The sequence below is a fragment of the Macaca mulatta genome, chromosome 3 (assembly GCF_049350105.2).
Source record: "Macaca mulatta isolate MMU2019108-1 chromosome 3, T2T-MMU8v2.0, whole genome shotgun sequence".
Classification (NCBI taxonomy): domain Eukaryota; kingdom Metazoa; phylum Chordata; class Mammalia; order Primates; family Cercopithecidae; genus Macaca; species Macaca mulatta.
Window position 1 is genome coordinate 49,871,023 of NC_133408.1, and position 22,061 is coordinate 49,893,083.

At 50.7% G+C, this 22,061-nt stretch overlaps 1 protein-coding gene and 1 pseudogene across 13 annotated transcripts in view; one reads left to right on the forward strand and one right to left on the reverse strand.

Moving 5' to 3' along the window:
- DTX2 (deltex E3 ubiquitin ligase 2) overlaps positions 1-20,804 on the reverse strand; it is a 47,726-nt gene extending 26,922 nt beyond the window's left edge. For 3 of the 13 annotated variants that reach the window (XM_077996496.1, XM_077996495.1, XM_077996494.1), the window contains exons 1-3: positions 20,677-20,804; positions 18,818-18,873; positions 1,459-1,815 (exon numbers count right to left, since the gene is read on the reverse strand). In XM_077996496.1, the coding sequence (XP_077852622.1) occupies positions 1,459-1,726 (268 nt within the window). In that variant the 5' untranslated portion in view covers positions 1,727-1,815; positions 18,818-18,873; positions 20,677-20,804. Of the gene's footprint in view, positions 1-1,458; positions 1,816-11,732; positions 11,853-12,837; positions 12,952-13,042; positions 13,191-18,817; positions 18,991-20,676 lie in introns of those variants that run through there. The other 10 variants (XM_028845635.2, XM_077996492.1, XM_015133283.3 and 7 more) reach the window with 6 other exon arrangements.
- Positions 10,953-12,055, forward strand: LOC106997349 (farnesyl pyrophosphate synthase pseudogene; annotated as a pseudogene).
- Positions 20,805-22,061: the final 1,257 nt, after the last annotated feature.

Here is a 22,061-nt window from a genome sequence, read left to right on the forward strand (position 1 = left end):
GCACATGACACTATACCCAGCTAACTTCAAATCCACGGCCTCTATGACACCTGCCACTTTCATTCCCCAATTAACACTTCCTGCTCTCCACCACAATATGCAATTTCGGTGTTATTATTTATCCTGTCTGCTATCTTTCTCAGTTGACTTCACACAACGTGAAGGCGATGACTTGGGAGCTGACTGACAGCCACAGTTTTCACAGACTCTACGACACTCCTGACAAAGATTAACACAGTTTCCAGGGCCAGGCGTGATAGCTCAAGCCTGTAATCCCAACACTTTCAGAGGCCAAGGCAGGAAGATCACTTGAGCTCAGGAGTTGAAGACCAGCCTGGGCAACACAGGGAGATGGAGATCCTGTCTCTACAAAAAACAAAAAACAAAAACAAAAAAAGAAAAAAAATCCCATACTTTTTAAAAAAATTTAAAATTAAAATTGGAAAAAAAAAAAAAAAAGGAAAAACCAGTTTCTCAAGTATTGGCACTGGTGACACTATGGGCCAATAAGTCCTTATTGCAGGGCCAGCCCTATACGCTGCAGGACGGTGAGCAGCATCCCTGGCCTCCACCCACCAGATGCCAGGAGCACCCCCACCTCCCACCCACTCAGCTGTGACAACCAACAATGTCTCCAAACATTGTCAGATGGCCCTGGGGACAAAATCACCCTGGAATGGAGGAAGGGACGGCTCCAAGAGGAAACTGGTGCCTCATTCTCAATAATCCTGATCAAAACACACTGCAGGTCCAGGCGCGGTGGCACACGCCTGTAATCCCAGCACTTTGGGAGGCCGAGGCAGGCAGATCACCTGAGGTCAGGAGCTCGAGACCAGCCTGGCCAACGTGGCAAAACCCTGTCTGTACTAAAAATACAAAAAGTAGCCAGGTGTGGTTGTGGGCGCCTGTAATCCCAGCTACTCGAGAAACTGAGGCAGGAGAATTGCTCGAACCCAGGAGGCAGGGGTTGCAGTGCTGAGATCACACCATTGCACTCCAGCCTGGGCAACAGAGCGAGACTCCGTCTCAAAAAAAAAAAAAAAAAAAAAAAGATCAAAACACATCGCAGACCAAAAAGCAGAAATGCACACATGCAGAGGGGCGCAGTTGCCTGCCCAGGGCACACAGCCATTGAGTGGTGGGGCAGGGCCCTCTGAACTCCCATGGCGCACCACCCCTCCATGCCAGCCTGCCTGCCAAAGAGACCCTCCAACCTCTGCGGTCGGGACAGGCATTTCTGCTTTGCGAGACAAGGGGAAGGGCCTCCCACAGCGTCTCACTGTGAGCTGCACTCAACCTGTGTGGATGTTCCCACTCACTGCACCCACCTACCACCACGTGTGCTGCAGGGACAGAGCAGCTCTGTAGGTCACGTCCATCACCCCAACACCTGGCACAGAGCCTGTGGGAAAGCAGGTGCGGCGCCCAGATATGTGCGAGAGGCAGACAGCGTCTTACCGGTGTCCTGGCGGAACTGGGTCCAGCTGGGGAGGTCAATGATGTAAGGGGCCAGCGAGGGGTCTGCCTGGCCCAAGGGGATGCTGTGGGCCAGGCTCCCGAGCCCGAAGCGTTGGCCCTTCTGCTGGACAAACTGCTGCTCGATGAAGCTGCAGACGGCGGCGCTGTAGGGGTGCCAGGTGCCCAGCCCGTCCTGCCATTCCCACACGGCCACAGCCACGGGGCTGGTGTACACCTGCACCAGGGAAGGGCTTGGGGCCATGGCCATCTTCCCAAGGAGTCCTGCTGCTTTCCCAAACGGCTTCAGACCCCTCTGGCCTGGAGTCCCGGGGTCATTGCCCAGAGCCTCCGGCAGATCTGTGAATAGGACAGACACGAGCAGTTACCAATGTACAGCAGTAGCCCTGCAGAGTCAGCCTCAGGGCAGGGGAAACACACCATGCTTTTCCACAGCTGATTTTTTTTTTTTTGAGATACAGGGTCTCCCTCTGTCACCCAGGCTGGAGTGCAGCAGTGCGATCTTGGCTCATGGCAGCCTCAAACTCCTGGGCTCAAGCAATCCTCACAACTCAGCTGCCAGAGCAGCTGGGACAATAGGCATTTGCCGCCACACCCAGCTGATTTTTTTCCTTTTTGTAGAGATGGTGTCTGTGTTGCCCAGGCTGGTCTCAAACTCCTAGCCTCAAGGGATCGACTCGCCTCAGCCTTCCCAAGTGCTGGGATCACAGGTGTGAGCCACCGCGCCTGGTCTCATGCTTGCTTTTCTTACCCTAACACCTTAAGGGCACCATGAATCAAGAACCTGATCCTGCCTCTTTACTCTGGCAGCCAGGAAGAATTCAAAGTCAATCCTACAGCTACCTACTGCCGCACAGGCCCATGAAGAAAGAGCAGCGGAAATTCCGGGTGCTAGTCACCAGCGCAGCTTCTTTCTTGCTACTGGTAATTCCCCTCTGGCCCAACTGCTTAGTGTATCATTTCATCATGCGTGCATTTCTTTTTTCTCTTTTTTTTTTTTTGAGACGGAGTCTCACTCTGTCACCCAGGCTAGAGTGCAGTGGCCGGATCTCAGCTCACTGTAAGCTCCGCCTCCCGTGTTTTAGGCGATTCTCCTGCCTCAGCCTCCGGAGTAGCTGGGACTACAGGCGCCTGCCACCTCGCCCGGCTAGTTTTTCTTTTTGTATTTTTTAGTAGAGACGGAGTTTCACCGTGTTAGCCAGGATGGTCTCGATCTCCTGACCTCGTGATCCGCCCGTCTCGGCCTCCCAAAGTGCTAGGATTACAGGCTTGAGCCACCGCGCCCGGCCGCATTTCTTTTTTCATTGAGATGGAGTTTCACTCTTGTCGCCCAGGCTGGAGTGCAATGGTGTGATCTGGGTTCATTGCAACCTCCGCCTCCTAGGTGGGTTCAAGTGATTCTCCTGCCTCAGCCTTCCAAGTAGCTAGGACTACAGGCATGCGCCACTGCGCCCAGCTAATTTTTTATACTTTTAGTAGAGATGAGGTTTCACCATTTTGGCCAGGCTGGTCTCAAACTCCTGACCTCAGGTGATCCACCCATCTCAGCCTCCCTCTATTAGCACCCACCATGCTGAAGATGAGAACCCAGCATGTCTCGGAAAGGAGCAGGGGTTTTGGGACACAGGTTCTACCTCCTCATGTCTCCAGGGTGCCCTGGAAGCATCACTGACCACAAAGGAAGCCCTAGATGGGCACCGAATCACCCCTCTGTCCTCTGCAAAGCTCTCTGCACCCACTCCCCCGCCCGGCCCCTGCTGACCGGCCACCAGGCCCAGCGAGTTCTTCCCCACCTCCCAAGCTCCCCACCTCCTGAGACCTTCTCCTTGTAGTCGCTCCAGCCCACCCTCTTCCCTTGCAAAGACTCCACATCCTCCAGGCCCAGCTTGCGTCGCTCAGGATGACCCTCTGCACATGCCCTCTGCACCCTCCACAGCACTGACCAGAACCCTAGTAACCGCATCCACCTGTGGCTGTAACCACGGTCCTTCTACTCCTCCCCAGGTGGCAGCAACCCCAAGCCTGCCTCATTCACAGCTGCATCGCTGGGACCCAGCCGGGGCGTGCCACGTGGTGAATGTTCTAGAATGTTCTATACACCGCTTCAGAATGACAGAGTGAAGGTGGACAATGATTCCAGTCAGCACCTCCAGTTGTCTGAATGAGAAGAGGCCTGCAAATGCCCCCATATGATGGCCGCCCCCCATGGCACTGGCTGTTGGAGTGCCGGTCCAGGGTCCAACATTTAGCAACCAACATCAAATGTCCTAGTCTCTCCTAAGCCGCACAGACTGATAAGGTGACATTTCTCTCACGGACAGGAAACCAAGGCTGAAAGAGGTCAAGGGGACTGGGTGTGGTGGCTCACACCTGTAATGCCAGTGTTTGGGGAGGCTGGGACAGGAGGGTCGTTTGAGCCCAGGAGTTTGAGGCCAGCCTGGGCAACATACTGAGATCCCATCTCTGCAGAAAATTTAAAAATTAGCCAGGTGCGGAGGCGCACGCCAATAGTCCCAGCTACTCAAGAGGCTGAGGCGGGAGGACGGCTTGAGCCCAGGAGTTGGAGGCTGCAGTGAGCTATAATCCCAAGGCACTCCAGCCTGGGTGACAACAGGCCCCACCTCTAAAAAAAAAAAAAAAAAAAAAAAAATCAGGCCAGTCACGGTGGCTCAAGCCTGCAATCCCAGCATTTGGGAGGCCGAGGTGTGAGGATCACGAGGTCAGGAGATGAAGACCATCCTGGCTAACACAGTCTCTACTAAAAATACAAAAAAAAAAGGCAGGCGTGGTGGCAGGTGCCTGTAGTCCCAGCTACTCAGGAGGCTGAGGAAAGAGAATGGCGTGAACCCAGGAGGCAGAGGTTGCAGTGAGCTGAGATCGGGCCACTGCACTCCAGCCTGGGCGACAGAGCAAGACTCCATCTCAAAAAAAATATATTATAATAATAATAATAATCAGAGCTGATGCAGCGTGTGTGCACGCTAATGCCAGAGCCCATGCCTGCTTCTTTCCAGGGGTTGCTCCAGATCTGTCTCCCTTCCAGGGAAGGCGGTCTTACCCTTCTCATTGAAATCTTGCTGGGGTAGTACAGTCTGGGACCACACCAGAAGCCCAGGGTCCCAGTCTTATCACGAGCCACGCGACTGTGAGGACGTCACTGTAACTACCTGGGTCTCAGTTTCCTCATTGGCAAAATGGGGATAAAATATGATGTGTACGCTTGAGGGGACAGTCATGGGAATCTCCAGATTGTATCAGTGGGGGCCCTACCGGCCAGGGCCCTGCATGGGCGTGTTGTCACAATGAGGGTGTGTAGTGCTTGAGAGACGTGGGTCGTGCTCTCCTTTCCTCTTCCCCCTCTTTAAGCAGGGCCTGTAAGTGAAGCCCAAGGTGAACCTCAGACTGAGCCCTCCTCGCTAAGACAATGGGCCATAGAGCCAGACCCGACCTGGGTTTGTTCCCTGTGCTGCCTCTTAGTCGTGTATGTGTGACCTTGATTGAATAACTCAAGGTCACACATACACTACTTAATAAAAGGTGACATTTATGTATTTATTTAGAGTCTCACTCTGTCACCCAGGCTAGAGTGCAGTGGCGTAATCACCACTCACTGCAGCCCCACGGCCTCCTGGGCTAAAGCCATCCTCCTGCCTCCGCCTCCCGAGCAGCTGGGACTACAAGCATGTGCTACCACACTCAACTGATCTCTTAATTTTTTGTAGAGACAGCAGTCTCACTCTGTCACCCAGCTGAGACTACGGGCACGCGCCACCATGCCTGGCTATCATATCATCTTGATGGTAGTATCTAAGCTCTCCAAGCTTGCTTTCTTTGGGAAAATGGAGTTATCAACATGTATCCTAAGTGTTTTTCATAGGGATAACACAGACAGGTGTGTATAAGGTACCCACACAGCACTAGGCATACAGCAGACAGTCAACCCATCTTGGCCTCCCTGCCTCTCCTGGCCCCTCACCTCCAGCACTTGCCTACCCTTTCAGTCTCAAGGAGGAATGGCCACAAGGGCAGCCCTGAGTATAGAGCATGAGAACACAGGTGAGTCAGGCCTGCAACAACTCCGAACACAGGAATCGGCAGCTCTGTGGGTGCCAGGCCTGCCACAGAGCTGCCAATTCCTCCGACAAAAGCCCACAACCCGCCCAGAAGATCAGACCTGGGGTGCCCTCGGGCAGGCGGGCTGAACAGCTCAGCTCAGTGTCTTCAATTAGAAGTTTCTGTAACCACAATGAGGTACAAATCAGAGGACTGCCTTCCAAGCCAATTACTCCTGAGTGTCACTCATCTCTCAGGCAGCCAGGGCCGCCTCCATCATCGGCACACGGGGTATGTCCCAACATGTCCTCACGGCCCGGATGAAACAACTCTCAAAACAGCCTGGGAAATACAGGTGAGGACTTCAGCTAAAACATCTCATGAAGGCACGCGGCCTCCCCGATGGAGGGCGTGCCATGTCCCAGGCCCTAGGAGGGTACTGGAGACTCCAGAGGAGGATGACAAGGCACACAAGCCCCTCCATGACCAGCCACTGTTCGTACTCACACCAAGCCCTCCACCTTTGATACCTACAGCTAATTCTAGAAAGTTCCAGAACATTCCAAGCCACTTACCACCCTCTAGCAATTGATCCTCTCTCTATACCAGCCTCCAAGCAAACACGCCCATCCTTCCAAGACCCAACCATGGCATCCCCTCTCCTGCGCCCCCGACCCACACTCTCGCCAGAGAGGGCTGGCTCCACCCACCCTTGTGTGCACAGCACAGGCCACTTACACAAACACAGCTGCACTCCCTGGTTTCGGTGGCCTTCTCCCCACCAAAACAGAAACTCCCTGAGGGCAGAGCTGGGGCTGCAGCTCTTCAGGTGCCCAATATCCCAGAGGCTCTGAAACACCAAAGGAGGGGTGAGCCTTCTGCTCCAGGGGCACAGGCACCTTTGAGTCACTGCCCAGAAACGCCCACTGTGTTCCCCTTGAACCCAGCAATTACGCACAATACAGCGGCGAGTCGGTGCACCAGTCTCTGCAGCAGCCTCGGCTTAACCATCACTTAGCTGCAGCTTAAAAACCTAATTTGTTTCAGCTCCTAATGATGCGGGTTCATTATGAAAATTATTAGTATTATAATTGGCCATGGGAAAAAGCCTCAATTTGGAGGCAGCCTAAACACTTTACAATAAAGGAATTCTTGCACCAATTATGGAACATTCTAATGATGGAATACAAATCAGTCTTAAAAAATGAAAGAAAGGGCCAGGCACAGTGGCTCATGCTTGTAATTCCAGCACTTTGGGAGGCCAAGGTGGGCGGATCGCCTGAGTCCAGGAAGACAAGACCTGCATGGGCAACACAGCAAAATCCCGTCTTTACAAAAAACAGAAAAATTAGTCATGTTTGGTGGTGCGTGCCTGTAGTATCAGCTACTCAGGAGGCTGAGGTGGGAGGATCGCTTGAGCCCTGAAGGTTGAGGCTGCAGTGAACCGTGATTGCACCACTGCACTCCGGCGTGGGTGAGAGAGAGAGACCCTGTCTCATAAAAATAATTAAAAATTAAAAGTCTGGAAAGAACAACACTAAAATGTCACTGGAATTAAAGAACTATGGGATTGTTTTTCTTTTGTTTTTATTTTTGAGAAAGAGTCTTGCTCTGTCACCAGGCAGGAATGCAGCGGCACAATTTCGGCTCACGGCAACCTTCACCTCCCGGGTTCAAGCAGTTCTCCTGCCTCAGCCTCCCAAGTAGCTGGGATTACAGGCACACACCACGCCTGGCTAATTTTTGTATTTTCAGTAGAGACAGGGTTTTGCCACATTGGCCAGGTTGGTCTCAAACTCCTGACCTCAAGTGATCCACCCGCCTCGACCTCCCAAAGTGCTGGGATTGCAGGTGTGAGTCATTGCACCCAAGTTATTCTTTCTTTACCTCTGTTTGTACTAGAAAACTGTTCTAAAATAGTCATATAACTTTTTAATAATCAAAGCTTTTTTTTTTTTTTTGACAGAGTTTCATTCTTGTTGCCCAGACTAGAGTGTAATGGCGTGATCTCAGCTTACTGAAACCTCCACATCCTGGGTTCAAGCGATTCTCCTACCTCAGCCTTCCAAGTAGCTGCGATTACAGGCACCCGCCACCAAGCTCAGCTAATTTTTTTTTTTTTGTATTTAGTAGAGACAGGGTTTCACCATGTTGGCCAGGCTGGTCTCGAACTCCTGACCTCAGGTGATCCACCTGCCTCGGCCTTCCAAAGTGCCGGGATTACAAGCATGAGCCACCTTGCCGGGCCAAAGTTTTTTGGGTTTTTTTGTTTTTTTAAATATTAACAACTTTGACCCGGAAAAACAAACCTTGCTTTTCCTTTACAGTCTCTTGTCAGGTTTTCGCTGCAAATCTGCCCATAGGATCGTGGCTGAGGCACCATGGAATGCTGCTGTTCTACTGGAGATGCAATTTCATCCAAAAGAAAAAGGGAAAAGTATCCAAAAGTCTTTCTAGTCTCAGGGGAATTAGAAAAGCTTCAGAACAAGATCTGCGCTGGCACAAGAATCTGCGTGGCAATCACCCTGCCCAGCTGTGAGCCCTGGGGCAGGTGAGCCCCACACATGGATCTCACTGCAGTTGTGGCCTCTAGGAAGAAGGCCTTGAATGCAGATTTTAAACAGGTACTCAACTCAGACTGAGCTACGGCTCCTAATCGCTACTCAGACCCGGCTACTTTCAACTTAATATGTGAGAAACCCATCTCATCACTGCAGACCTGCTGAAATCTGTTACGACTAATTCTTCAATCCTCACCAGAATGCCTGCTGTCCTGAGAGAAGATGAAAGCCACTGGGTAGCCACAAGGCAGTTATGTCCCCTTCTCTAGGCTCTGTGATTCCGGCAGTTAGAGTGGGTTCAGAAACCCTTATACACGTGATCATATGCTGTCTGTCAACATGTAAAACAGGCCGAGCGTGGTGGCTCACACCTGTAATCTCAGCCCTTTGGGAGGCCAAGGTGGGAGGATCACTTGAGGCCAGGTGTTTGAGACCAGTCTGGGCAACAAAGCAAGACCCTATCTCTGAAAAAAAGAAAAAGAAAAGTAAAACACAGAAATGTGGGGTGTTGTTTTTGACACAGAGGTGGCCTCCATTCCTAATTTTCTTCAAGAGAACCATGAAGCTCCTTTGCAAAATAGGAGAGTTTTCTCTGAGACAGAGTCTCGCTCCATCACCCAGGCTGGAGTGCAGCGGTGCGATCTTGGCTCACTGCAACCTCTGCCTCCCAAGCTCAAGTGATTCTTGTGCCTCAGCCTTCTGAGTAGCTGGAACTACAGTGCACCACACCACACCTGGCTAATTTTTGTATTTTTAGTAGAGACGAGGTTTCGCTATGTTGGCCAGGGCTGGTCTCAAACTCCTGGCCTCAAGTGATCCACCCGCCTTGGTCTCCTAATAAAGTGCTCGGATTACAGATGTGAGGCACTGCGCCCAACTGGAAAACGGGAGAGTTCTGAGAAGTGTGGACTGGAAACCAGTGACAGGAGGTAACTTCTACCTCTTCCCAGCTCTGATTCCACTAACATGGTCTAAACTTTCCAAACTCAACCCACACCACTGTTCAAGTCCTTATTTTCTAAGCTGTTTCTCTTTCGGGTACTTTCCAAGAGGCCTGGGCCTGAAACTCCACACCCCACCAGCTGACACAGTGTGCGTGACCTGGAACTAGAAATGACCTTCTCATAGGGCAGATGGCCACCCACGGGGGACACCTTGTTAGAAAGCCTCTCCAAAGACCTGGGAGAGTTGAATCCTGACACAGACATATCAAAGAAATGTTCTACTTTACTAGAAATTTTGTTTAAAACGTACTAGTTAAAATCAGTGGCTGAGCATGGTGGCTCACACCTACAATCTTAGCTACTCAGGAGGTCGAGGCAAGAGGATCACTTGAGGCCAGGAGGTCAAGACCAGCCTGGGCAACACAGAGAGACCCCCATCTCTATTTATTAAAGAAAGGGGAAAGAAAACAATTTGGTAATATATATCGAGAGGTTTAAAAATGTTCACTTCCTTTGATCCAATAATTAAGACTCTAACTTGAGAAAATTATAGAAGAATTTTGACGTGAAGCTATTCACTACAGCACTGTATTACGTAAAACAGAAGCATAGGGCAAACTCCATAGAAGTCAATAAAATGTTAACAGCTGTCTTTGAGTGGAGAAAGCATGGGAGACTTTTCTTTTTTTTTTCTTTTTTACTTGCTTCTTTTCTTCTTCATACATAGGAGATGTTTTGTTCGACTTCCTTATATATCTGAAATTTTCACATTTTCTAAAATGAGAAAGCATTACTTCTGTTATCAGAAAAAAACTCTCCTGGCCGGGCACAGTGGCTCATGACTGTAATCCCAGAGCTTCGGGAGGCCAAGGCAGCAGATCACCTGAGGTCAGCAGTTTGAGACCAGCCTGGCCAACATGGTGAAATCCCATCTCTACCAAAAATACAAAAATTAGCACCTGTAATCCCAGCTACTTGGGAGGCTGAGGCAGCAGAATCCCTTGAACCCGGGAGGTGGAGGTTGCAGTGAGCTGATAACTGCACCATTGCACTCCGTCTGGGCAACATGAGTCTCAAAAATCAAAACAAAACAAAACAAAACAAACCTCTCCTTAAAATGCCAAACACTTTTAAAAGGTCATAAATGTAAACCAAACCACCACCACTGCTGTGTCTTACCATCATTACTTTAAATGGCTGCTGCTATCCCAGTGCGGTTTCACTAATATCAGGCCCTGTCAATTTACCATGGCACCTCCCTGACAACAGACACATCCCCCCATCCCCGAGTTCCACAAAAATGGAAGAACCAACCATCCACATTCCTGACTATGACAGCAGTCCTGTGAGTATGGCGGGATGGGGCTTTGCTTGAAAACAGATCACTCAGGCCAGTGCCTCCCGCACCTTAGTGAAAGATGGCACGAAACCAGCATGGGATTTGTCCCTTACACAGTGGGTGGCTGGAAGGGAAGTGACAACTCTTCTGGCTGGGGCCTGACGAGCCCTCCAGGGACAGGTCAGAGCAGAACCTTCCAAAGGGCAGCCATGGTGCCAGCCCAGTAACCTACAATTCCCTTGTGGTCAACCAGCTTCTCCAGAACTAAGAACCCGCTGACTCCTGGGTGGCCAAGAGCAATCTGACCACCTACAGCCAGTCAGAAGGTGGAGCCCTGGTTTACGGGCCTAGCCAGAGGGGAAAGTGGAGGAGTAATGGGGGCAGCAGTGGATATGTAATAGTAATAGCATGCCTGGGGCGGTGGCTCACACCTTATGATCCCAGCACTTTGGCTGGCTGAGGCAGAAGGACTGCTTTGAGCCCAGGGGTTCAAAGTTGCAGTGAGCTGTGATCGTGCCACTACACTCCAACCTGGGCAACAGAGCGAGAGCCTGTCTCTTAAAAAAAAAATAACAGCGGAGCAGGAACCTGCATCCAGGAACAGAGCCCTCTGCTCCTCCCTCAGAATGAATGGAGACCAGAAATCAGATGTTTATGCCCAAAAAAAGCAGGATTTCGTTCAGCACTACTCCCAGATTGTTAGGGTGCTGACTGAGGATGAGATGGGGTACCCAGAGACAGGAGATGCTATTGCCGGGCTCAAGGAGATCCTGGAGTACAATGCAATTGGAGGCAAGTATCACCGAGGTTTGACGGTGCTAATAGTGTTCTGGGAGCTGGTGGAGCCAAGGAAACCGGATGCTGATAGCCTCTAGCGGGCCCTAACCGGGGACTGGTGTGTGGAACTGCTGCAAGCTTTCTTCCTGGTGGCAGATGACATCAAGAATTCATCCCTCACCCACTGGGGAGAGATCTGCTGGTATCAGAAGCCGGGAGTGGGTTTGGATGCCATCAATGACGCTATCCCTTTGGAAGCATGTATCTACTGCCTGCTGAAGCTGTATTGCCGGGAGCAGCCCTGTGACCTGAACCTAATTGAGCTCTTCCTGCAGAGTTCCTACCAGACAGACTGGGCAGACTCTGGACCTCATCACAGCCCCCCAGAGCAATGTGGATCTTGGCAGATTCACCGAAAAGAGGTACAAATCTATTGTCAAGTACAAGACAGCTTTCTACTCCTTCTACCTTCCTGTAGCTGCAGCCATGTACATGGCAGGAATGGATGACAAGAAGGAGCATGCCGATGCCAAGAAGATCCTGCTGGAGATGGGAGAGTTCTTTCAGATTCAGGATGATTACCTTGACCTCTTTGGGGACCCCAGTGTGACCGGCAGAGTTGACACTGACATCCAGGACAACAAACGTAGCTGGTTGGTGGTTCAGTGTTTGCAGCGGGCCACTCTGGAATAGTACCAGATCCTGAAGGAAAATTACAGGCAGGAGGAGGCCAAGAAGGTGGCCCGGGAGAAGGCACGATACAAGCAGCTGGATCTGCTGGCCGTGCTCTTGCCACATGAGGAAGACAGAGCCAGGTCATGGGCCTCACTGAACAGTATGCAGCGCCCCTGCCCTGAGCCATCTTTCTGGGGCTTGCGCACAAAATCTACAAGTGGAAAAAGTGACCTAGAGACTGCAAGGGCGGGGAGAGAAGGCTCTCAATAAGTTAATTATTGTGTAAAATAAATAAATGAATAAATAAATAACAGCAATGACTACCAGGTAAAGGTTTACCAGGCACCAGGCACTGCGCTAAGCCCCTCCACCTGACTAGTAATTCTCGTTGGTCCTCACAACCAGGGAAGTGGGATATTTCCATTCCACAACAGAGAAAAGTGAGTCACAAGAAGACATGCGGCTTGCCCAAGGATATCCAGGGACTGAGAACACCCAAATCTGTTTCCAGAGTTCCTGTCTTTCCCACCAAGACAGACTGACGCCGGACAAACTGGCCTGTAGATGTGTTTTGCTTGGGCTACTGAGGTTTGGCTTCTAAAAACTGAGCGGATGTTTAAAAATTAGAATATTTAGCCAGGCTAAATGGCTCACGCCTGTAATCCCAGCACTTTGGGAGGCCGAGGCGGGCAGATCACGAGGTCAGGAGATTGAGATCATCCTGGCTAACACGGTGAAACCCCATCTCTACTAAAAACACAAAAAATTAGCCGGGTGTGGTGGCACGCGCCTGTAGTCTCAGTTACTCGGGAGGCTGAGGCAGGAGAATCACTTAAACCCAGGAGGCGGAGGTCACAGTGAGCCGAGATCACGCCACTGCACTCTAGCTTGGGCGACAGAGTGAGAATCTGTCTCCAAAAAAAAAGGAATATTCACAGTAAAAAAAAAAAAAAATCTAGATTTCCAGCTTCCCTTGAAAATGAGAAAAGATGGCAACATTTGCAGGCAGGACCTAGATCCATGATCTGCTTGGCAACACCAGCTAAACTGCAATGGTGGCTGGGACGTCCTCTCTGGGTAACCACAGCTACCACGACTCCCTGTGGCTGGGGCCATCATGCTTTTCCTGTAAAGGACAGAAAAAGTCTTTGCAACAACTCTGTCACTAGACCACAAGAACAGCGATAAACAATTTGTAAACAGGAGGGGTTGCGTACCAATAAAACTTTATGAACTAAATCAGGCAGTGGGGCTGAACACGGTGGCTCACACCTGGAATCCCAGCACTTCGGAAGGCTGAGGCGGACAGATCATTTGAGGCCAGGACTTTGAGACCAGCCTGGCCAACACAGGGAAACCCCATATCTACCAAAAAAATACAAAGATTAGCCAGGCGTAGTGGCATGCGCCTGCAGTCCCAGCTTCTTGGGAGGCTGGGGCAGGAGAATCACTTGAACCCAGGGGGCGGAGGTTGCAGTGAGCCAAGATCACGCCACTGTACTCCAGCCTGGGTAACAGAGTGAGACCCTGTCTCCAAAAAAAAAAAAAGGCAGTGGGCCAGATTTGGCTGATGGGCCATCACTTGCAGACCTCTGCCCTGTGGCCTCCCTCACATCTGTTACCGTGCTTTCACACTCCTACAGTTGAGCAAGACTTCTCTGAACTCACGTCTCTATCAACAAGGGAGAGAGTGCTCTGCCTCTGGCTAGCTTTGCCAACAACACGCCCTGCCCTCTGCAGACATGTCAGCCTTTGCCCAACACCTAAGGGTGAAATACAGCATCCAACAGCACAGCAGGCAGCATGCCAACAGAGCCACACCAGGCGTTGATAACATTCTCTGCATCCGGGAATCAGGCCCTGGCCTCTCTCTCCCCTTCCTCTCTCCATTCCCCCCGGATCCTCAGGATCTGTTCCCATGGCTTCAATATTCCCCTGCATACAGATCACCCAAAGCCATCCTCATGATGCCCTGCCTGAGCCCCTCAAACCCTCAGCTCCCGCCATCTGGACCTCCTGGCAGTGCCCGGGGTGGGTCAGGCTGTTTCATGCCCTTCGTCCCCCACTGAGAATGCCCATTGCCCTTGTCCACTTACTCATCTCTTAATTCCTAACTCGAGACTTTGCCCTGTGAGATCTTTCCTACGTTCACTCCCGCTCCACAGGCAGAAGTGGCCACTTCTAACAATCAAGGCCCACATGACGTCTGAGTGCCATTATCTGTCTCCTCCACTGGGGAATGCATAAGCTCCTTAAAGGCAAGGATTTTGTTCAGGAAAAGACTTCAAACCAGACCCAGAAAACTGAGTACTAGTGAAAAACTACATTTCACTATGTTAAAATGAAGAACAGCTGATCAACAGAAGACACCTTAAAGAAAGCGGAATAATAGGTTAAAAGCTGGGAGAAGATATTTGCAATAGACACGAAGGATTAAAATCAGCAATATATAAAGAGCCCTAAAGATCAACAAAAAATAAAGCACCAAGAACCCTACTGAAAAACTGGCAAAAGACATGAATATTTCACAGAAAACACATATGCCAATAAACGTAAGAGGAGATAGTCAGCAACGGGGCTGAGGGACCTAGAAACCAAGTTCCCAAATATTCCATTTTCTTTTTTTTTTTTTTTTTTTTTGAGACGGAGTCTCGCTCTGTCACCCAGGCTGGAGTGCAGTGGCCAGATTTCAGCTCACTGCAAGCTCCGCCTCCCGGGTTCACGCCATTCTCCTGCCTCAGCCTTCCGAGTAGCCAGGACTACAGGCGCCCGCCACCTCGCCCGGCTAGTTTTTTGTATTTTTTAGTAGAGACGGGGTTTCACCGGGTTAGCCAGGATGGTCTCGATCTCCTGACCTTGTGATCCGCCCGTCTTGGCCTCCCAAAGTGCTGGGATTACAGGCTTGAGCCACCGTGCCCGGCCCTAAATATTCCATTTTCTACTCATTCACTTGGCCAACAGCAAATGTTGGTAAGACTGTGGAGTTGCAAGACACAGTACACTGCTGGTGAAGTGGATACTGGGATAAGCACTTCATTCATGAAACAGTCTAGCAATAGCTACGAAAGATGAACATTGCTGAGCATGATGGCTCTCTGTCATCCCAGCACTTTGGAAGGCCAAGGCGGGTGAATTGCTTGAGCCCAGGAGTTCAAGACCAGCCTGGGCAACATGGTGAAACTCCATCTCTATCGAAAAAAAAAAAAAAAAAAAAAAAAGAGCTGGGCATGGTGGTGTATGCCTGTAGCCCCAGCTACTTGGGAGGCTAAGATAGGAGGATCACACGGGCCTGGGAGGCAGAGGTTGCAGTAAGCCGTGATCACACCATTATACTCCAGCCTGGGCAACAGAGCAACATTTTGTCTCAAAAAAAAAAAAAAAAAAAAAAAAAAAAAGTTGAACATTTATTTACCCTATAACCCAGCAAAATACCACTCCTAAGTTTATATTCTTACATACGTATGATAGGAGACATACATGGAAATTTTGGAACAGAATGCTTACAATACCAAAAACCTGGAGGCCGGGCACGGTGGTTCACGCCTGTAATCCCAGCGCTTTGGGAGGCTAAAGCAGAAGGATCACTTGAGACTAGGAGTTCAAGACCAGCCTGGGCAACACAGTGAGACTGCCTCTACACAAACTTTAAAAATCAGCTGGGCATGGTAGCCTGTGCCTGTAGTCCCAGCTACTCCGGAGGCTGAAAGGGGAGGATCCCTTGGACCCAGGAATTTGGGGCTGCAGTGAGCCATGATCATGTCACCGCACTCCAGCTGCCTGGGTTACAAGGTGAGACACTTTCTCTAAAAAAAGAAATAGGCTGGACGTGGTGCCTCACGCCTATAATCCCAGCACTTTGGGAGGCCGAGGAGGGCGGATCACCTGAGGTCAGGAGTTTCAGACTGGTCTGACCAACATGGAGAAACTCTGTCTCTACTAAAAACACAAAATTAGCCAGGCATGGTGGCACATGCCTGTAATCCCAGCTACTCAGGAGGCTGAGGCAGGAGAATCACTTGAACCCAGGAGGCGGAGGTTGTGGAGAGCCGAGATCACACCACTGCACTCCAGTCTAGGCAACAAGAACGAAAACTCCGCCTCAAAAAAAAAAAAAAAAAAGAAAGAGAAAGAAAGAAATACACATGTAAGATAAACGAAAAAAATGAAAGAAAGGAGATAATGATTACCTCAGAGTAAGAACAGAAAACAAGTTCAAATGAAATGATTGGATGTTCTAAGGGGACCTGATAAAACAGAAAACTTTTTAAAGTTTTTTAAAATTAAAAAAAAAAAAAAGATTAGATGTATACTTTTGTTTCATGATCCCAGCTTTTGTTTTGGGTGCCTAGATTGCCAGAGCTTACTACATTTATTAAAAATAACTTACTAAATAAGGAAAAGTAGGTCAGGCATGAACACTGAGGAGTATGTACTAATCAATCTTGTTTTCAGCTTAGCTGATAAGGCAAACACCAGAGGGACTGCTGAATTCATCTTTGTACTCCAAGTGCCAAGCACAAGCCCTGGCGCACAGAATTTCGGGAGGCATTTGGGGAATGAATCAGTGCTCTTCTCTCTAGCCCATGGCCTCATTTCCTGTTGGCCTCTTAATACCTTCAACACGTCTGAGGCCAAACGCATCTTCCTTCCTCATTCTCCTTTTCCCCCTGGATTTCCCCAGGCGGCCAAGAGAAAAATCTCAGACTCTCTCAGTCCTCCTCAGCCCGCTCCCCCAGGCCTAGCAGCTGCCTGCCCTCAACTCTGAAGCCCCCTGCTAACACCTGGCCGGGACCCTTATGCCTCTCACTTTAATAAATACTCCCTCCTTGCCAGGTGCAGTGGCTCACGCCTGTAATCCCAACACTTTGGGAGGTCACAGTAGGTGGATCACCTGAGATCAGGAGTTCGACACCAGCCTGGTCAACACAGGGAAACCCAATCTCTACTAAAAATACAAAAATCAGCCAGGCGTGGTGGCAGGTGCTTGTAGTCCTAGCTACTCGGGAAGCTGAGGCAGGAGAATCACTTGAACGCGGGAGGTGGAGGTTGCAGAGCTGAGATTACACCACTGCACTCCAGCCTGGGTAATAGAGCTAGACTCCATCTCAAAACAAACAAACAGACAAGCGCTCCCTCCCAAACGGCTTCTCCAACTCTGCTTTCTCCCTCTCATACATCTCAGATAGAAGGCGTGGGGGCGGGGCGGGTGACAAGATTAAGCTTCCTGAACTACCATTCTGATCTTGTTTTTTTACACACCTCCCCTGGATCTCTAGAATGAAATTCAAATTCCTTAGGCTGATAGTCAAAGTCGATCACAATACGGCCCCTCCCTTGCTATCAACAATATTTGCTGGTGCCCTTCCCTTCCATCCCCCCTCATGTATACCTCCCCCACCACAATCCCCCTCCAGAGTGTAAGTGATCCAGAGTAGTTTAATCTACTACTCCCATCTGCATCAGGGTGTCCCCACCCCCATGACTCTGCTCCGCCCTGAATCCCACCTACTTGGTCCCCTGTCCTGACCTTACCCACCCTTTTATGGCCCAATTTAAACAGCACTTCCCACGATGCCTGGATGTGCCCAGCAGAAAGCAAACACCCTCTAAATTAGCCAGGCGTCAAGGTGTGCACCTGTAATCCCAGCTACTCGGGAAGCTGAGGCACGAGAATCTCGAGCCTGGGAGGCGAAGCTGCAGTGAGCTGAGGTGGCACCACTGCACTCCAGCCTGGGTGACGGAGTGAGACTCTGTCTCAAAAAGTAAACAAGCAAAACAAAATAACAACAAAACGAATGAAAGAAAACACCCTCTTATCAACTTCCTTATCAGTTCTCTATGTTCACTTTATCTCTTCCACTAGACTATGAGCAACCGAGGGCAAAACCACTTATCTGCCTCTCCCCATGAAGCAGCTGGCATGGTGTAAGAAGACTGTCACAAAGTGAATAATCCAGTCTAACCCATTCCACACGCTCCAGTGTGCTCCTTTGAAATGTCCCTCACGAGGCCAGGCACGGTGGCTCAGGCCTGTAATCCCAGCACTTTGAGAGGCTGAGATGGGAGGATCACTTGAGGCCAGGAGTTAGAGACCAGCCTGGACAACATACAGAGACACTGTCTCTAGATAAAACATTAGTCGGGTATGGTGGTAGGCACCTCAGCCACTCTGGAGCCCAGGAATTTGAGGCTATGGTGAACCATGATCACTCCACTGCACTCCAGCCTGGGCGGCAGCAGCAGACACCAACTCAAAAAAAATAATAAATAAAATACCCCTCATGGAAATCTCCTAAAATCCTTCCGCTCCCGAGTCTTGGCATGGCCCACATAACCCTCCCTGCTCAGCCCTCTGCCTGCTTTTCCAGCTTCCTCTACCACATACTAAGCTACTTACAGTAGCCCAGCTGTGTCCCGGTAGCTTCATGACTTTGCAAACGCTGACTCCTCTCCCAGACGACTGTGCCCCACTTTCTAAGTCCTACTCCTCCTTCACAACCCCCCTCAACTACCACCTTCCAGGAGCCTTCCTGACCTCCCTCTAGCCCTCCCCTTTCTGGATGTGGGTAGGAGGGCCTTGTGCTTTCCCCAGCTCAGTATATGTCACACTGACAATACTTTGTCACTGACTCTGGTTTGTCTTTTCCACCAAACAATGCGCTCCCAAAAGACAGAGATCTTGTCTGGCACCCAGTAAAGGTTTATGCAACAAAAGAAATGAAAACTGCCAGTTCAAATGCAGAAATCGTGACTTGTGTCTTCCATCCCATAAAGCATGTCTTAAAGTGGAAAGCATCTTCTAAGACTAGTTAGTGAAACAGGAGAAGCAGCTGGCAAGACGCCACTGCAATTTATTTGAGACAGGTGGCAATCAACAGTCAACTTCCAGGGCGCACGTTTATCCTGCAGACCTCAAATTCCACCCTCCCCAATCCTCACCTTCTCTGCACCAGATAGAGAAGGCAGCAAGGTCAAGTCCCCATGGCTCTCACCTTTTCTCTCTGGAGAGCTGGCACAAACCGTCCCTTCTGGATGAAGACACCAGCTCCTTAGGAAGAATGACTTGTTTGAGTTCCCATCTTGATACAAACCACAAACAACAAAAACCGGGCAAATCTGAAAGCTTGCTGACTCAGCGACACAAATTCCAAGGCACCTTTGCCAACTAGGAAGAAGATGATCAGGTTTTAAATTAAACAGCAGTTAGTAAAAAACAAAGGTACAGATGTTGGATCCGTGTGCTGTGCCTGGGGACTGAAAATCACCAGATTTATTTTCCAATAGCCTGGGCGGAGCAGAAAGTACAATAGTCTTCGTCCACCCACTTAACAATCAAGGAGATAGTTGAAAAAAACAACAAGCAAACAAAACCCTGAGCCCTTTTTAAAAGTTTTTTATTATTATTATTTTTTGGAGACGGAGTCTTGCTCTGTCACCCAAACTGGAGTACAGTGGCATGATCTTGGCTCACTGCAGCCTTCGCCTCCCAGTTTCAAGCAACTCTCCTGCCTCAGCCTCCTGAGTAGCTGAGATTATAGGCATGCGTCACCACACCTGGCTATGAGCCCTTTTCTTTAAAAAAAGAAAAAAAAAAGTTTGTTTTTTTGTTTGTTTGTTTTTTGAGACAGGGTCTCCCTCTGTCGCCCATGCTGGAGTGCAGTGGTGTGACCATAGCTCACTGCAGCCTCCAGCTCCTGGGCTCAAGCGATCCTCCTGCCTCAGCCTCCCAAGTAGCTGGGACTACAGGCACCCACCAACACGCCCATCTGATTTTTTACAGAGACAGTGATCTCAGGAATCTTCTTGTTTCCCAGGCTTGTCTCAAATTCCTGGACTCAAGTGATCCTTCCACCTCGGCCGCCCAAAGGGCTGGGATTACAGGCATGAGCCACCGTGCCTGGCCTGAGCTTTTTCCACAGAAAGCCCTAAAAGGACTTCATAAGCCAGTCTGGCAGCTAAGCATCCAGGAAATCAACACACCAGAGACGGTAAATATTTAAGGTCACAGAGCAACCGAATCAGAGGGCTTGCTATCCAGATGGCTAAAGTAAGCCCGGATGGTGGCCACCAGAAAGTCTACCTTCTAGAGCGCTAGAGGAGCTAGGAGGGCATGCAGAAATATTCTGAGTTTCTCAAGGGTCCAGACGTCTGTACACATGCTATTTATTTCCATCGCTGTTGGCGCTTAGAGAAGTGGAGCCAGCTTGGAGGAGGAGGGCAGCTGGCTGAGACAGTCGCGATGAAAGCGCAGCTCCAGAAAAGGGAACCGAGTTCTAAATCTTTTTCGGCACCCCTTAAGGACCCCAAAAAGTGACCCAGGGCCCCAGGAACTCCCGGGAAGGCTCCCCACAGGAGAGCAGGGAAGCAGAGTTAGGAAGCAAACTCCTCCAAAGTACAACCCATGGCCCAGTGAGTCCCTTCACCTGGGGGTAGACCCCAGCAGGACCCACCCCTCGTCAGGGAGCCAGTGGCAATCTCGTCACCGCCTCCTCCGGGTACTTTGGGAAGGGGTGCGCTCCTCCCGAGCGACCCGGACTCCCGGGAGCGGCGCCCCTCCGCCTGCGAGCCCCTCAGCCTTCACCCGAACGTCCTCTCTCGCACCTGGCACCCTGTCCCGTCCAAAGCTCCCGGCGCCTCCCAAGTCCCCCAACTCCCGCCCTCAGGACCTTGATCCCAGAGACCGATAGCCCCGACACCCCAGATCTCCCGGGACCCCCGGGTGTCGCCGTCGCCCCCCCTCACACCCACGCCCGCCCCTTTCCGGTCCCAGCTAGGCTCCAGCTCCCCGCGCCACCCCACGCCCCGGGACCGCAGCCCTAGCGACGCGCAGGTGGCCTGCCCGCCCTCTCACCAAGGCTGAGGAGGACGAGGGGACGGGACGGAGGGCACCACCGCGCTCAGGCTGCAGCTCCGGAACGGCCTGGGCAGGGCTCTGGCTGTGGGTCCGACTCTCAGGAGAAGGCAGCCAGAGTGAAACTCAGCGTCGCAGCTTCCGAGCGCGCCGCTGCGCATGCCCGGGGCGTGCGGCCTTCTGGGAAATGTAGTCCCGGTGGGGCCCAGGGGGCGGGCGGGAGGCGGGGCTCGGGGGGAGGGGCTCAACCCAAGGCGCACCTGCTCCAGTGTCTGTTTTCTTCCTTCACCTGTTCACTCATTGACTTATTCCTCCAGTAATTACTGACTTAATTTTAACTAGTTTTTACTAGTATATACATGGTGCCAGGTCATGTGCTACTGTGTTTCCCTTTTTTGTTTTTAAAATTAATTTTATTTTTCTTTTTGTACAAATGGGGGTCTTGCAGCACTGCCATGTTGCTCAGGTCAATCTCAAACTCGTGGCCTCAAGCGATCCTCTTGCTTCAGCCTCCCAAAGCACTGGGGTTGCAAGTGTGAGCCATCGAGCACAGCCTTTTTAAATTTAAATTTTTGTCTTTTTCTTTTCTTTTTTGTTCTTTCTTTCCTTTTTTATTTATTTGTAATATTTATTTATTTATTTTGCTACTGTGTAGTGGGAGTGTGGGAGTGAATAAGTGAATCAGCAATGGTTTCTCGGCTGGGCGCAGAGGCCGATGCCTGTAATCCCTGCACTTTGGCAGGCGAAGGCCGGCGGATCACCTGAGGTCAGGTTCTAGACCAGCCTGGCTATTCTTGGCAAAATCCCGTCTCTACTAAAAATCCCAAAAAAAATTAGCCAGGCGTGGTGGCTTGTGCCTGTAATCCCAGCTACTCTGCAGGCTGAGGCAAGACAATCACTTGAACCCTGGAGGTGTAGGTTGCAGTGAGCTAAGATCGCGCCATGGCACTCTAGCCTGGGCGACAGAGAAGGAATCCCTCTCAGGAGGAGGAGGAGAAGAAGAAGAAGGAGAAGGAGGAGGAGGAGGAGGAGGAGGAGGAGGAGGGGGAAGGAGGAGGAGGAGGAGGAGGAGGAAGAGGAGGAGGAGGAGGAGGAAAATAGAAAAAGAAAAGAAAAGGTTTCTCGCCGGGCGCGGTGGCTCGCGCCTGTAATACCAGCACTTTAGGAGGCCGCTGGGGCCAGATCACGAGGTCAAGAGATTGAGACCATCCTGGCCAACATGGTGAAACCCCATCTCTACTAAAAATACAAACATTAACTCGGTGTAATGGCGCGCGCCTGTAATCCCAGCTACTCGGGAGACTGAGACAGGAGAATCACTTGAACCCAGGAGGAGGAGGTTGCAGTGAGCCGAGATCGCGCCACTGAACTCCAGCCTGGGCGAC